Source organism: Emydura macquarii, unplaced genomic scaffold, assembly GCF_026122565.2.
Source record: "Emydura macquarii macquarii isolate MOO-44397 ecotype Brisbane River unplaced genomic scaffold, CSIRO-AGI_Emac_v2 contig_67, whole genome shotgun sequence".
Classification (NCBI taxonomy): Eukaryota; Metazoa; Chordata; order Testudines; family Chelidae; genus Emydura; species Emydura macquarii.
This window is the reverse complement of record NW_027130204.1, coordinates 354,345-370,473: the sequence shown is the minus strand read 5'-3', so window position 1 is coordinate 370,473 and position 16,129 is coordinate 354,345. Positions and strand designations below refer to the sequence as shown.

Below are 16,129 nucleotides of genomic sequence, written 5' to 3'. Positions count from 1 at the left end.
ACAGTGATAAATAGATTGAGAACCACTGGTCTAGTGGGACTATTGGAGGGATTTTGTCAGAATGGGTGTCTTTAATATGTGGCTTTGTTGGGTTTTATTCAGTGTTCCGCTGTTTATCTTAGATATCTTTATTAAAGAAATACAACATTAAAAATGTGTCTCATATCAACTTTGATTGCTATTTCTGTTATTTTGCAGGTTCATGGAACCAGCTGTTATTGTTTGCCTCGGTGGAATCCTCCCTTTTGGGTCAATTTTCATTGAAATGTGAGTTTTTGCATGGAATTAAGTCAGCTACTGCTAGTGTAAATACATTAGGCCTGATCAGTTGAAACTGCTAAAAAAGGTTTAGTTACAATATAATAAAGCTGCCTGTTTCATCCAATTCTACTCTAGGTATTTCATTTTCACTTCATTCTGGGCTTACAAGATCTACTATGTTTATGGCTTCATGATGTTGGTGCTGGTTATCCTCTGCATTGTGACAGTCTGTGTGACCATTGTATGTACGTACTTCCTACTAAACGCAGAGGATTATAGGTGGTAAGTACCATTTTTGTTCATAGTACACGACTAGAATATCTATCTCAGAGTCATAATACAGACTTGCAAGAGACTTTCCCTGCTGAAGTAAAGTTTCTCTAAACACAAGTGGATTTAAAAAAAAATCATTCTGTATCAAGCAGAGTCTGACACTAAGGTATGAATTGTTTGCAATATTGTTGTAACCATGTTGGTCCCAGGGTAAGAGAGAGAGAGAGATGGTAAGTTCATTTGTCATCAGAGCTTGTTGATTAAACCCTCAAATTGAGTAGTGTAAAAATATACATAAAACAGAAGTTAATCAGCATTTGGTATTGGTGACAAATATTTTCGTGCCAGCCTGCTTTTCACATGAACCACAATATGTTTAGACAGGTAGATTATTTTTTCTCCTGCTAATTTCTCCTGTACCACATGTTTTGTTGGAGACACTTTTTTTGTGTGTGTTTGGTCCATATCTGGTAGTGCGACACACTTGTGTTTTTTTGTTTTGTTTTTTTCCAGGCAATGGACAAGCTTTCTTTCTGCTGCATCAACTGCAATCTATGTTTACATGTATTCTTTTTACTACTACTTTTTCAAAACAAAGTAAGTGGTGGTTATGTCTTATACTTCTAGGTTAGGTCAAATGTTTGATTTAATAAATGCTAAAGAATTAAGAATAAGCTTACTTTAGAGTAACTGGTATATTGAGAAACTACAGAAAAATGTCCTGTGGTATAAATTACAATGTTTTTTTTTTCCCCAGAATGTACGGTTTGTTTCAAACATCATTTTACTTTGGTTATATGGCGGTATTTAGCACAGCCTTGGGGATAATGTGTGGTAAGTTCAGAATATATTTAAATCTGCTATGTATATCTCATAAATCCACAATTGTTTCTATTTTCAAAATGCCTTGTAAATAATTTTACTTCTGTAGGTATCATAAAAGAAAACATACCCTTGAAAATAACCTTCCACTTCTCTGGCTATATGCTTGGTTTGGTTTCTTTCATTTTATGCCAGTTTAGTAGAACCAGGATGATGTGAACTGGTTTTTCAAAAGGGAAGACCTATCTCCTATGTGCTATGCAGAAAACAGACATCACTCTGCAGGGCTGAAAGAATAAAATAGTACTACAAGAACTAATCAGAGATTGTATTTCCAACACATCTGAGCTCTGCATGATGAATTCCATGTTAAGTAGTCCTTTACCTTTCCAGTTTGAGATTATTCCTGTTGCACCCTGAGGGGAGCTAGATTTCCAGGCATCCATTTAAACTATGCCCTGAAACACTCAACTCACCTTCTGTTTTTGAAATTTAAAAATGGAAGCCCTTGGTTCAGGATTGGTCAGTTGAACAAATACTTCTCATTCTATTCACTGTTGACATACTCTCCCAGTACTAGGCTGAGGATATGGGCAACAAGGATTTGTGGCTCAAACACTGAGTAAGGAAGATTCTGCTTGAATTGCCTTGATAGGGTACGCAGCAGTGAAATGCATGAACCTGAATGAAATGCATGCTGTAATGCAAAGGTTAGAAAAGCAGTCTGGCTCCTGACCACCCCCCCGCACTCCCCCTTTTTTTTTTTTTTTTTGGCCACTTGACTGCTGCAAATGCTTGCAGCAATCTGGGTGACGCAGGACGTAAACTCTTCTGTAGTGTTTTGGTTTTTAGGATATTAGCTTAGTCCTTAATATATACTATATGGAAGTACTAAAAAACCCAAACTTTAATCCCAAGCTTTTGGCATGCAAAAGATCAGGATCTAATCACTGTGATGCAGCAAGGACACAGTCCTAATAGCTGGCCACTACTCATTGACATGAGAAAGTACATTTGCCGGGTATCTCTTTCACCAGGCCACTATCTCCAGCCATGGCTTTTTATGAATAGGAAGGCAGACTAGAGCTAACCATGATAGAGTCTTCACCGTTCCCAGGAATTGTAGTCCAAGGACCAAGCAGTTCTGGGGCTCGGGTAGGTATGGTAGGGCACTCCTCTCAACAGGTTATAAACTGAATGGTGCTTGACTGACTTTCTGGCAAGAGAGAGCCACAAGGTAATAGCCCCAAATCCCTTAGTGCCAATAAGCCTTTGATTGTTTTCTGGGGTCAAGAGGCTTATGCCTGTTCCTCTACACCAGAGATTCACTCTTTCTGAAGCCCTAAGTTGTGTTCCCAGCATGGGATAAACTAAAGTATAACATTTCCATCTAAGTCTTTAAAACATAGAACAAGAACCATTCCTCACACCCAAAAATCAGGTCAGTAAAAGGAAAGTCACACTGAGACTCCTGGTCCGTCACTTGTCAGTGTCTCTATTGGCACAGAGGAATTTTCTAGTGAATCCTTCAGTACCACCATATAAAGAAGCAGCTGAGAGCCTTGGTGCCGGTGCTGACATTGCCCCTATGCTGGGCCCACTCTCTTCATGACTCCAGGACAGGACTGCAGTCCAAATGAGGCCTCTTGTCCTGCATCAAGAGGGATGGTTCCCTCCACACTCATTCTTTCAGCAGGCTCAAGTATCCTATGAAGGACTCATGGATTGGTCTCAGCACCATTTGGGATGGCGCAGACTGCTCATTCCAGTGACCCTTGATACCAGGCATATCTTAGGAGAGGGGAGAATGCAGAAGAGACCTGTATTTTCTGGAAAGGAATAAGGAAACAAATGTTATAGATATTTGCAAACGAGTGAAGAGCACAGTGCTCTTTCATTCATTTGGGTTTAACTGCCTGTTAGATGCGGTTTAAGCAGACCATATGGATGTTCATCTGGTGAATTTAATATTGGCTTTGATTTTAGTTCTTTCCCTCAGATGTTTTTGAAAGTGCAAATTGGTTCTTCCCATTTTTGCACAATATGACTGGCTTTATTCATGCAAGCGTCTAAATAGTTTTAGTTATCCGTATTTAGAGTCTTATTTTACAAATCCCTACACATGGAAATATTTCTTTGCCTTCAGTGGGAGTACTTGCATATGGGTTACCGACGTCCATAAGGATTTGCAGGATCAAGGCACTAATAGATTCAGTATCCACCACTTACGCTTCATGCATGTTTTTTCTTATCTTTAGAAGACCCAAGAAGATAATTTCATGACATTTACAAGGAAAAAGAAATGTGGTCGAGCCCTAAATTAAGTGCTTTTCTGACTGAAATCTTATCTTGCTTCTTGAATTACAAGGTTCCCCCACTGTTCTGGCGTTCTCTCAGCCATTTTTTCTTTAATAGGCTTTTATATACCTTTCAGCTCTAATCTTTTTTTTTTTTTAGTGTTCAGTCTGGTATTGATTAAAATGTTGGATTCCAGGAACTAAACATGTCCATCAATTTTTGTAATTAATGTTTTTTTGATTGAAAGGGAAAAGTCTTTATATGCTTTCTTGTTACTGTGAAAAAGTATTTGATACAGTATTAAGGAGATATCTAGGTTTTTACTACACAAATATTCCTTCAAAATCAGACAACAATGTGTTTTATGCATTAAAATCATGTCCAGCACCATAGTTAAAATATCACAGCTCAGTGGTAGCAAAGCTATAGGCTTCTGAGGTTTCTTTTTTTGGCTAGGAACCCCTATTTTCAAGTGTTCGTAAAATTCCATCTTTTCCTTGCCGCCGCTGGCCCCCCCTCCCCACCCCTCCCCAATTACCCTTTTCAGGTATATTCACATCTGGTGTTCAATTTATTTTGTGATATAGCATTTCATTTGATTGTCTGAGCTAGCCAAGCATGTTTGATTAAAAAAAAATAATAATAATTGGGGAGTTGAGCATGTGTTCGTGTGTAGTTGTATCTAATCTAGCAACTCCAAAAGGGCCTCTTATTTAAAGGGAAAAAAAGTAGCTGACTTGCTTCAAGCTAAATTCATCCAAGGAACTTGTCTTGATGGAGAGCTAGCAAAGTGTGTTAGAAAATTGTGCACTGTGCATGCATTTTACTGCGTATCTATTATGAAACAATGCATGGAGGCACAATGCTCATGCACATGGCTATCTGCAGCATCATGCAATTGGATGCTGTTGGAACCAATTAACATTAGCTAGTTGGGTTTCACCTTGACTGCTTTGGAGCCCCTGCACATTCAGGCTACCTATCCCTATCATGACTCCTCCGACTATGTTTAGTTAACTCAAATTTCACACGAGGGGGTACTTTGATCACTGAGCATACTGCCACCTACAGAGCATGAGAGCTTTGAAACTGGCAGTGGGGAGCTCCCTAGAACTTCCACAACTTTGATCTTAATGTAGGAGACAGATAAAACTTAAAATCCCTATCCCTTTAAATAGCATAGAAAGGAGCTTATCTGATTTGGGTAATCATTCTTCAGGGCCTCTTGGTTTACTAACTTCATATTGTCCATTCTTTGTTCAGTTGCACGTGCAGTGCACTCAACACTTGCACATTCAGATACATACTTATGTATTACTGTTTATTCCCTTTTTTGGAGTTTCTTAACTTCTGTCTATATAAAATGCAACTCTTATTTGCATTAGTTTTGTGGTATTAAGAACTGTAAGGTAACTGTTTCTTTTATGATTCAGGTGTCCCTGACTGTTTGGATCCTTTGAGTTTTGCTTTAAGTACTTACGAAAGTTTGTGATTCTGGTGAGGTGGTCTATTTACAATCTACTCCATTAGACAAGTATTTGCTCTCAGGAATTGCCTGTTAGCCAAGTACCTTGAAAATCCCCCTAGCCAAAATACAATTTTTCTCACTTGATGGCTTATACCTGTAAGTAAAATTCTTATTCAGAAGTTACAAATAATAGTCTTTATACCTGGGTCTGTGTTCCAAGCAGTAAGTGTCAGGAACTCTCAGTCCTCTAGTATTCTAAAGCAGATAGCCTCACCTGAGGTGACACACACCCTGCTCACAGAGTGGCATTCTTTGTTACTGCATTGCTCACAATGTTAGCTGACATTTTCTAATGGTTAGCTGAGGAATGGTATTTCTTCCTTACTGACAGGCAAAGCCAACTTTTATTTAAATATGTAACTTAGGGCTTGTCTTCACTTACCTCGGAGATTCGGCGGCAGTCGACCGGAGTTACACAAGCTACGTGAAAAACTTGCGTAACTCCTGTTGACTTCTCTGCTTCTGTTCTGCGTGTCATCTTCACTGCACTGTGCTGACGGGAATCGTGTTCCCATCAACGCAGCACTACGCCACTGGTCTTAATACGTTGATTTCTGGATCGACTGAGCGGGTCTTCACTGACAGCTCAGTCAATCCAGAGAAGTCTATTTGCCGCCGTCAGTGAAGACATAGCCTTAGTGTGCTGCATTGGTCTCAGTTTCTCATATATGCCTATTTATAAAATGTCTGTGAAGTGGCCTGGGGGTTTCAAGCCATGCTTTAGATGCAGCCATAAGTTGTCCCTCATGGATATGACTGCTGCCCAGGGTTCAGGATAGGCAATGACTTGTTTCTGTGGCTGATATCTGTGGCCTGATGTCACCTCCAAACTGTCAGGACCTAACACAAATGCCTTACAGGTCTGTTGGCCTCCCAAACTTCTGTAGTGTCTGACATCATTAAATCCCAGAGGGCCTCAAAGCACAAGTGTTGAAATGCTTCAGAGTAGCTCAGCTTAAATGAGAATTGATACTGCTGACATTGTCTGCTTTGGTGCAGACAGAAGGTTATAAATCTCTGAGTTCAACACCTATGGAGTGGCTAGCTATGCCAGCAAGGCTGAAGGCAAGGTTTCGATGTGTGCAGGGAAATCTAAATTACATCTGATATTTAAGTGAATGCAATGCAGACTGTTAGAGAAGGCTGCTAAAGTTGCTTGGCCACGTCTAGTCTCTCCAAGTTGTCAAGCCTTCAGTCTACTCCAACCCCAGTAGTATCAGTGCTTATGGGCCACAGCCTGATTCCTTTAACTCAGTGAATTCATTTAATCCTATTGCTTTGGCCAAATCATTAATACACACACCACATCTGCTAGTTAGATGAAGCATTGTCATGATGCTGTACCTGCTTAGAATGTCCTGTGATGTCGATACTTATGCCCCATGCTCATATTGCTCTTGATGCTCTCTGTTCTGATGCCATTAGCTTGCTTGGTGCTGATGGCCTGATCTAACTCAGATTCATCTGCCATATCTTTTGGTTTCACAACCATAGCTTGCTATTTGAGGATCATGGGAGGACTTGCTAGGCAGCCTGGAAGATAGCCTATAAACTCAAGGGGATTGAAGAGGGCCTGACGTTTTCCTTCACCTTGAAACATCCCTTTCTGCCGTTAGCTTGGGTGTGCCTGTTAATTCATTCCTGAATTGGCTGTTGAAGAATATATATCAGGACTTTCAGAAATGTCTGAGTACAATTACTTTACCCCAAAGGATACTACAACTTGCTTCCTCCCACTTCCCTCCAGAAAAGCTTATTGGTAGAGATGGCTGTGAATGTGAGTAAGATCTCTGGTTCAGCTCTTCTGGATCATAATTCTAAGCACGAAGATGCTCTTTGGATCTCTCAAGGTTTGGCCTACTGGAGTTGCAGAACTTGCTTCTGGGATAAGTTCTTGCGCTCTTGCCGTCTGAGTGTCTAGTTTTGTCAGGAGGTCCTTTATTACTGCAATGTATTGTTCAATCCCAAACTGTCTCCATGCTCAAAAACTTAGTGTCTTGTTCCATTATTCGACTGTGGTCCAAGCATACTCTCCTCATGACTCTTACTAATTTGAAAACTGCAGGTTGCAATTTCCTTTTAACAACTTACTGCAATTCATTTGTGCCTTGTGGTGAGAAAAAGAACACTCATTTTCAGAAAGTACATAGCTTATAATAAAACCCAACCACTCCAGAGATTTGGGAATTTTATGCTTTCAACCCTTTGCTTGGAGGAAAGGGCCTGGTTATTAAAAGCAGTAGGGGGCACTGTTATATTTATCAAGGCAAGGGAGCATAGCCTTCTAGGGAGATGGTTTAATGGATTTAGATCTTTAGAATTATGGGAGTTCTTGCTAGTCATTAACTGAGAGCAGGATAATTATATACAGTTTGAGAACAAGTATTCCAGGTAAGTGTCTTTTTTCAGAATGACTGGTTTAAATGACCTTCTCTGAGAACAGTGTATTTGTTTTATGTAATAGTTACTGGTGATGACCTCTAAAATACACATTTTATTTTTTCTTTTGCAGGAGCCATTGGTTACATGGGAACAAGTGCCTTTGTCCGTAAAATCTACACTAATGTGAAAATTGACTAAGGAAATAAGAAAACTGAACTATGGATCAGTTACTGTTTTCAATGAGGGATGAACTTGCACAACAAAAAGCGCGAGAAGAGAGTTGGGTTTTAACACTGGGCCTTGTGTGCGTCTCCATTTTGTGGATGGCTTAAAGTAACATCTATTTTCATTGATCCTAGGTTCTTACTGACTGCTTTCTCCAACTGTTCACAGCAAATGCTTGGATTATATGCAGTAGGCATTACTACAGTACATGGCTAATCTTCCCAAAAAAACCTAGCTCATTAAAAATGAATAGGCTAGCTCTCTTCAGTGAAGAGGACAAACAGTTTATTTAAAGCATTTGTTCCATTCAATAAAAAGAGGGAAACTTGGCTGCTAAAACTGCTTGATTAGTAGTCTTCCTGGTACTTAACATTTCTAAATTACCTAAAAATGCTGTTCCAGACAGATTATTTTTCTGGTTTTCCTTGCCATTGTCAGGATAGAGGTATGTTTTATATTTTGACTCTGGGTGCTTCTTTTGGTTCATTTGCAGTATCAACTATACGTACACCCATTTGTTTAAAAAATAATTTAAAAAATATATTCAACTCACCTGCATGTATAATTCTATCAGCTATCATTCTAGTTGGACCATCTTCCCATTTATTTATCTTTAAAGTGATATCCAGCTACATCTTAAATCCATCCAAAGAAGATACAGTCTGAAGACTGCAATTTACTGTACAGTTAGAAAGCAAAATGTTAAATGAAGAGGATGCCGTTTGTTTTTATTAAACGTTTTGAGGTCTAGATTAAAACAAAACCAACGTTTTAACTGAATGTCTAAAGTGATTCTCCTTTTTTCCCAAGTTAGTCTCTTTTGTTTGGGTTTGAATGAAGGCTTTCCTTAAGACATTATAAAGCGATAAGTGTATATAACATTAAATAATGTAACTTAGGTGTAGATCCCAAATGTATTTGGATGTACAGATTTACTACAGAGTACTTTTTTCTGATGATTCGGTGTACAAATGTGTGAATTTGGGTGGCTTTTTACATCTTGCCTGCCATTGCATGAAACGTTGGGGTTTCTTCACAATGTGTGTATGTCATGCTTTCTGTTCTGTTTCCTTTCTGAAGCGCTTACAGGATTTACATTTGTAATTTAGAACATTTAAATTTTTGTTAATTCTATCTGGACACTTGTGTAACATCTAAAGCAAAGTTGCTTTAAAGTGTTCAGAAAACTAAAATAAACTTTTCAGACAAAAATATTCTGATTGTGAAAATAGATGAGTTTGCAGTTGAAAATGTCTTGTTTAAAAGGGAAAAACTACTGAATGCCACTTTCTGTATACAGTATTACTGTGCTTTTCAAATATTGAAAATATGCTTCAAAATCAGAGAGAACTTACATCCAGGTTATACTGTTCAGTTCCAAAGTGGATGGCCAACTGAGATAGATCCTTCTTGGCTGAAATGTTAATGGAAAAATCTGTTGATCCAATTAGCATACTGTGGGGAAGGAATGAGAGGAGCACTAATATAAATGGGCAAATAAAGGTTAAGATTTTCTAAGACAAATGAGTGTTAATTGTGCAGTGTACTTGGCTAGAAAGATTCTTCATGTGTTAAATTCTTCATTTGTTTCCATGAGAGGTTTAAAAACCAGTCAGCTTGGGATTTTGGCACCTGCTGTATAGGGTTGGTTTTCAGAAGACTGTCTGTTGGAACATAACATCTGCCCCAGAAAATGCAATTTGTTGAATTAAAAAGAAAAAGGACAATGACCACATGCAATGGTATTTGTATTAATTATCCCTAAATTGTGTATTTATAAAACATACCATAAGGGATGAAATACCATTCCACTCCTGAAGAGGGGAGCTTCGAACTCATAGGCAGTATTCATTACAAGGTACATGTCTAGAAAATTGTCCATCCTGTGTATATTTTATGTAAAGTATATGAACTTTAAATGAATGGAACAAGATAATTCCACCACATAGGGAGAATGCGACCAAATCCAGACATGGAAAGGAGGTTAAATCCTGCCAATGCTGTTGAAATTTTACCCATATACATAGAGAGAGATAATCTTTACATACTCTGACTTTTTTTTGGCCAATTTGAACTGATCTTTGCAGGAAAAAAGAAGTGCCATTTAAAGTAAGTGAATAGTTGTTTGTAGCTATATTTTGCTGTTTGACATAAGATAGTCCTGGTTTAAAAGCATGTAGACTAACTGAAGGAAGCATAAACTGGGTCAGCAATTATTTTGCCTTAATAAAATGACTGTTTCACAATATGTAGACTTTAAACAAAGAATGTTTTTTATGCTTGTTCCCTCTAGTGACATTCCTCGCCCTCTTCTGTTGCATGTTCTTCTAAATCTAAAATGAGAATCAATTATCAAACGCAATAAATACGTGAAGTACCCCATTGAGGTACACGATTTGGAAGGGGATTATTGCTAATGGGCTGGTGCTGGGATATAATTAGTCTATCAAATGTCCTAAATCATTTTTGAATTTCATTTAATTGGTTGTCCTGCAGTTGGATTATTTTTTTAATGCTACAGAATTGCATGCTGCATATTTCCTTTCTCCATCCTCTGGCATTATTAGCTTTGGAAAACCCAGACAGCACTGTACACCTTTTAAAATGACATTGAAGAGATACTGAAAGACACAAACCATGCTTTCATTTCAGCAGGTATGTTCCTCTGGAGAGAAGCTCTGCATTTTAAATAATTGACATTTTTATACTACTACATTATCACAGAAATAGGTTTTTTTCTGCTTTTGAAGGAATGAAGTGGGACTGTTCTGTTATTTTGAACTGCTTGTCCTTATTATGGTTGCTGTTTGAACAGAGCCCAAATTACTGTGGATACATCTTGAACCATCTCAGGTAATAAGATGCGGAAACTCTCGGTTTAGGCAACGTTGCCCTTTCTCTGTTGTGGATGAAATAAAAATCTTACACCTAATATTTCTCCTTCCATAACCACTTGTCAGTTCTTGAATTGGCTTTAAAGTAATCTATTAAGAGCTCTTCAGTTTGGCTCTTCCTATTTTGGTGCAGATTACATTTGTTGAATTCACTAAATGGTAGTAAAGCTCATCTCAGCCAAATGTATTGGATAAACGCAACTGTGAATGTTTTGAATTTAGAAAGGAATGCAGCTGTAATACTTGGTAAAGGAAAAAGGAGAATGCTACTTCAGAGATTTGTTTATTTTGTAGTCATTTTTATTGGGCTTTTGACATCTGGTTTTATAGGAGCATCTGTATAACTTAAAATGTAATTATTGTCACAAAAGTGACTGACTAAAATGGATTGTGTCTGACTGAAAGCTCGCTGACTCTGTTCAGGGGCGTCTGCTCATTTTAGTGGCAAATTTAGATTTTACTATTGTCAGCACTGCAGAGGCAATGCAGTAATGAGTTGGAATCTATTCTGACTCTCAACAGTAAGTTTCAGTTACAGAACCCATTCAATTACATATGTGCAGCCCCACTGAAGGACAGCAGGGCTGCCTGCATGAAACTGAGGGCAGAATTTGGTTTGCTGAAGCTTAGTGATAATGATATATAAGCCAGAAAACCCAGCCTCACTCTTTTAGATCCCAGGACTGTTCTGAAGGCAACTCTTATAAATTGAGTCTGTTTGACCTAGACTCAGTCTACATTTTGAAATTTCTTCAATTCCTGTTATCATTATCCCTGGTCAAGTGCTGGTGCGGATGGGACCTGTATAATAGATAATGATCTGGTATCTGGACCCCTTTTTGCCATTGTTTTTGCTAAACCTGCTGCAGTGGGGTTCCCACCATTACTATAATCACTTCAGCTGAACCAGGAAAGACACCAGAGTGAATCAGATTTCCCAAAGATGGACAATGCTTGAGGCACAAGTGTTATGCCATGGTCATTCTTTTAGAATAGACTTTCACTTTAGAATGCGAAGCTCTGTGCTGATGCATTTTCATCCTCAGGAGCAGCTCTTCATTTCTTTCATCTTTCTCAACATGGGAGTTCAGAAGTGTCTTTTTGGAATAGAATGGATTTCCTTCCAGAGAAAAACGCATGCAATTAGAAAGTTAGGTAACTTCTCTGGGAGATGCATTTCAGTCCTAGAATTAGCGCTAACATTTCATTGTCACTTTAAGAGTTACATTTGGGCATGTGATTTCAACCTGAGGGGGGGAACCTGCTCTTTTTTCATGGCTAGTTGGAAGTGGTCCTGAAACTTTTTTCTTTTGCAACTTGGGGTTGTGTATAGAAAAAGGTCAGTGGTTTTCAACTGTCTAAGGTTTCCAAAGGGGTCTGCACCTCCATCTGAAATGTCTTAAATTCCTATCAGCATTATCTCTGGTCAGTGCTAGTACTAGTGGTGGGACCTTGTAAAGTGACATTAGCAAATTCTAATGCATGGAGAAAATCTAAATCATTTGGGGAAAGAAAAGAAAAAGGGGTGTGTCCATTTGTTTGTTTTGGGAGAGGCAAAGTCCTATAGTCCCTATATGGTGAATTAGCCTATGTTTGAAGACAAACTGCTGGTGGTGAAATCATATTTAGGCTTTATAAAGGTCTCCTTTCAAGGCTTTTCCTTTTCATTCTCATAAATATACTGTTGAGTGTAAAACTTTCAAAAGATTCTTAAAGAAAAAGGTTGCATAACACAAGGGAAAGTTGGTACTTGCTGATATATTCATCTTATAAGCACTTTTGATTTCTGGAAACTGTAGCCTGCTAACCAGCAGTACTAGCAGTGAAAGGCCATGTATTGGGTACTTTCTGAGATTCCATGTGTTGTAATTTACTTTTTTTAAATGAAAATTAACCTCATAGGTACTTTATTTCTTTATATTCTAGACTGAAGATTGAGAAGAGTATACAAGATTTCATGTGAAATACTCAAAAAGCAACTTCTGCCTGAGGCTGCTGTGCACAAGTATACACCCCAGGAAACATGTACTGTGTTTTTATAATAGCAGATTAATACACAAGTGGAATATTGCTCACATTTTACAGAAGAACTTGTTTTTCACACCTATTGTAGCAAAGTTTATCCTGGGTTCCTGTTTTGATTAACTAGTTTGTTCATTACAACATGGCTTTATCACTTCTAACTGAGCATTTTGTTAAAAAGATGTAATGACGACATTTGACATTTTCTAAGGATTTTTTTAATGTAATGGAAACATTGGGAAAGACCTCTTGTAGCATGTTTAACTCCTTTCTGTATAAGTGAGGAAACTTCCTGGGTGGGCAAGGTATTCAAGGCATATAAGTGAAAAGTTCTATAAATAGACACAATAGATTTTATGTCACAAGCCAGTTTAGCCAACAGTTGATAAATGTTGGGATACTGAAGACTTGCATCCTTTGAGCTTGAGGATTTCACAAATCTTATTTGTATTTTAGTACATAAACCTAGCAAACAATTTTGCTCTGATTAAGTAGGGATGCTTTTTACAGCAGTAGGTCTTGTTGCAAAAAGGCTAGCTAATGAAACCTTAGCTTTCCTTATAACAGAAGGATTTGAAGATGTACCGTGTCCAAGTTTTGGTAGAGCTTTGTAGAAGGTTGTTCTGAAAGTCCAGAGTGGTGATTGATCTTCTACTTGATTTGCAGAGGTCTCTAGATCTAAAGTCACTTGTTGCTGAGAATAATTCCAAGCATTAGGATCAGATAACATCAGGAAATATTTAACTTCCTGAAGGAAAGCTGTTGTTTGCAGTCTGTTATGCTTCCATTTTCTCAAGGTTTTTCTTTTATATGTAAATTTCCAACATGCATAATGTACCGAGGCAATAGAGTCATAGGGTTAGAAGGGACTGCAAGGGTCATCACTAGATAAAGCATGGCTTCTGTTGGCTGAGTTAGTAGGAGGGAAGGCTCCCTTTTCGGTCATCTGATGGAGCTACTGCTTACGAACCACAAGAGACTTGGTTTAACTATATCACTTTAATTTGCTAGGAAAGTGGCGTATTCTACCCATTGCGCTGCAAGCTGCTGTCCTGGTGTGTGCTGTAGTAATGTGCTCTCACATGGACTGCAGCAATGGAATGGAAACTCTACTTGTTTCCCTCTAGTGTCTGGCCAGCAGTTGGCAAGTGAACTAATTAGCATTGTCCCTGCTTTATTTACATCAAAAGGTCTAAATGGTTTTACCAGAGCTGGCAAGTATTCAAACCTATGCACTGGAGAAAATCCTATGTCAAATAACTGTGCTTTCTAATACAATCATTCAGTGTTAAGGGAATGCAGTTAAGAAGCTTAAATTCAGTATTTAGACACTGTAAAAAAAAACTTTAAACAGCTGTAATTAGAACATTTTTTCTTTTAGCTGAAAAGTTTGTAGTTGAGCATTAGTTTCTCTTTGTCTTGCTCCCGAGAAGTGTTTGCAACCCCAAACACTGCAGCACTGTCTGAGAATCGGAAACTGGCCAGCTAAGCTACCTTGTCTAAACTGCACAAAGTGCACAAAACAAGTAAACTGCATCAGTGGTGGAAAGCAAGACTAAAAATATTTGTTTTGTAATATATGACACAGCAAAGGAAATGTAGGTTTAAAATATTTTAAAGGTAGGAGTGTCTTAGTACTTTAAAATTAGAAAAAGGGTTAGCACGTTCTGTGGTCAGAGATACCATCGCAGGCTGTGCCACTGGGGTTGAGGTTAGAAGATTACTTAGATAATCCAGAATACACAAAAATCTCATGATAAAACTCAAACAGGGAGTGCGTTCTGTGTAATTAAGAAAGATCTCCTCCTTTGGGTTGCAGCCAGACTTCCTTTTGCCTATTCATTAAATCATACACAATTTTGTGAATCATCAAATTAATAACAAACTAAGGTGGCATATGTCACCAGGTTGTTCAGGAATGAACAGCTCAGGGCGGATGTCGGAATGCAATTCTTCTTGCCAGATGGCATAGATTTGGAGGGGAGCTGCTAGTTTCCATTGTCACACTTCTATCCTTCCCCAGAAGAGATTAGTTCCCACAGTACAAGAGCATTTCTGTGGCAGGAAAGATAACCTTCTTTGGAAAGGTCTACAGACTCATTCCCAAAATTCCAAACACCAGAGGAACCTTGCCGAAGGAGGCCTGTATGGTTTTGCCTACTGCAGCTGAAGTCATCAGAAGCAATAGAGTAGCCCAGTGGGTTCCCAACCTTTATGGGTTCACAAACCACCTTCTTAAAGGGTTGTGAAGTGAATTGATGGCATGCCCAGCTCACATACCACAATTTGAGGACCTCTGGTTTTAGCCCATTTTGCTTTTTCCTTTGTGAGAGAGGTCCTTTGTTTCTACCTGGCTCCCTTGTTCTGAGCAAAATACATACTTTAAAAAGTATTGAAGGAACTTGTCTGCTTTATTTTCCCAAGATTCAAGGAATGAACAATGGAGGAAAGCGCTGTCTGGTATTTCTTTGGGACAGGGAGATGGAATGACTCCTAGAATACTTTGCACTTACAGCTCAAAGCACTCTACAAACACCAATGACCTACTTGTGATGCCAAGGTGTTGTGATGCTTTCTGAGTAATAGGGATAGATCACTCAAATGTCACCTGCGTTTTAATGTACAAATAGGTCTGGTTGCAAATGGAATATATTCTCTTTTCTGCTGCCAAATAGCTCAAGTTATAACACTGCAGTACAAATATATTGACCCACTCACGGATTTAGTAGACAAAAGGAAACATTGGCATTTCAGTGAGTTATTTCCTATAGTACCTATACAATAAACTTACAGAGAAATTTAGATAACTATTAAGCACATAAAATTGTGGCATGGTCATAATTGGTTATAGAGGGAACCAATTAGGGTGACTGGATGTCCTGATTTTATAGGGATAGCCCTGGTATTTGGGGTTTTGTCTTATATAGGTGCCTATTATCTCTCACCTGCTGTCCTGATTTTTCACACTTGCTATCTGGTCACCATAAACCCAATAAAAGGAACAATATCAAGTTAGACAACAGAGATCAATAATGGAACCCAGTTCAGTTTCGTTAACAACCTACAGCTGTAAATTAAACTGTAATCAAATCCTGCTGAAAAACCAAAACCAGAGGGTAGGCAAATATAAAGGAAGTGGGAACCAACCCCAAGTAGTGATGAGAACAATAGACTGCAACAATAAGATGAAGTATAAATAGATGTAAAACCTATACCTATAGAGAGGAAATAAACACAAGTTCTAGCTAAGGGACTGCTGTCTGAAAAGATGAGTGCAAAAAGACTTGGGATGATACTAGCAAACTGAACTTGTGGTGCAGTATCATACAGGCAGGGAAGAAACCAGTGCCTCTCCTGAGTATTGTAACCTTTGATTTGCCTCAAATCTGATATAACTTCGCTATGAATATGGTATGGCTTTTGA

General features: G+C 38.4%; 1 protein-coding gene across 1 annotated transcript in view; it reads left to right on the top strand.

Annotated features, from left to right (window-relative positions):
• The window catches only part of TM9SF3 (transmembrane 9 superfamily member 3), a 92,167-nt gene extending 82,130 nt beyond the window's left edge, over positions 1-10,037 (top strand). Inside the window, exons 11-15 of the mRNA XM_067535133.1 lie at positions 199-267; positions 397-543; positions 1,048-1,131; positions 1,292-1,368; positions 7,695-10,037. Of these exons, the coding sequence (XP_067391234.1) occupies positions 199-267; positions 397-543; positions 1,048-1,131; positions 1,292-1,368; positions 7,695-7,762 (445 nt within the window). The 3' untranslated portion in view covers positions 7,763-10,037. The remainder of the gene's footprint in view (positions 1-198; positions 268-396; positions 544-1,047; positions 1,132-1,291; positions 1,369-7,694) is intronic.
• The last annotated feature ends 6,092 nt before the right edge of the window (positions 10,038-16,129 follow it).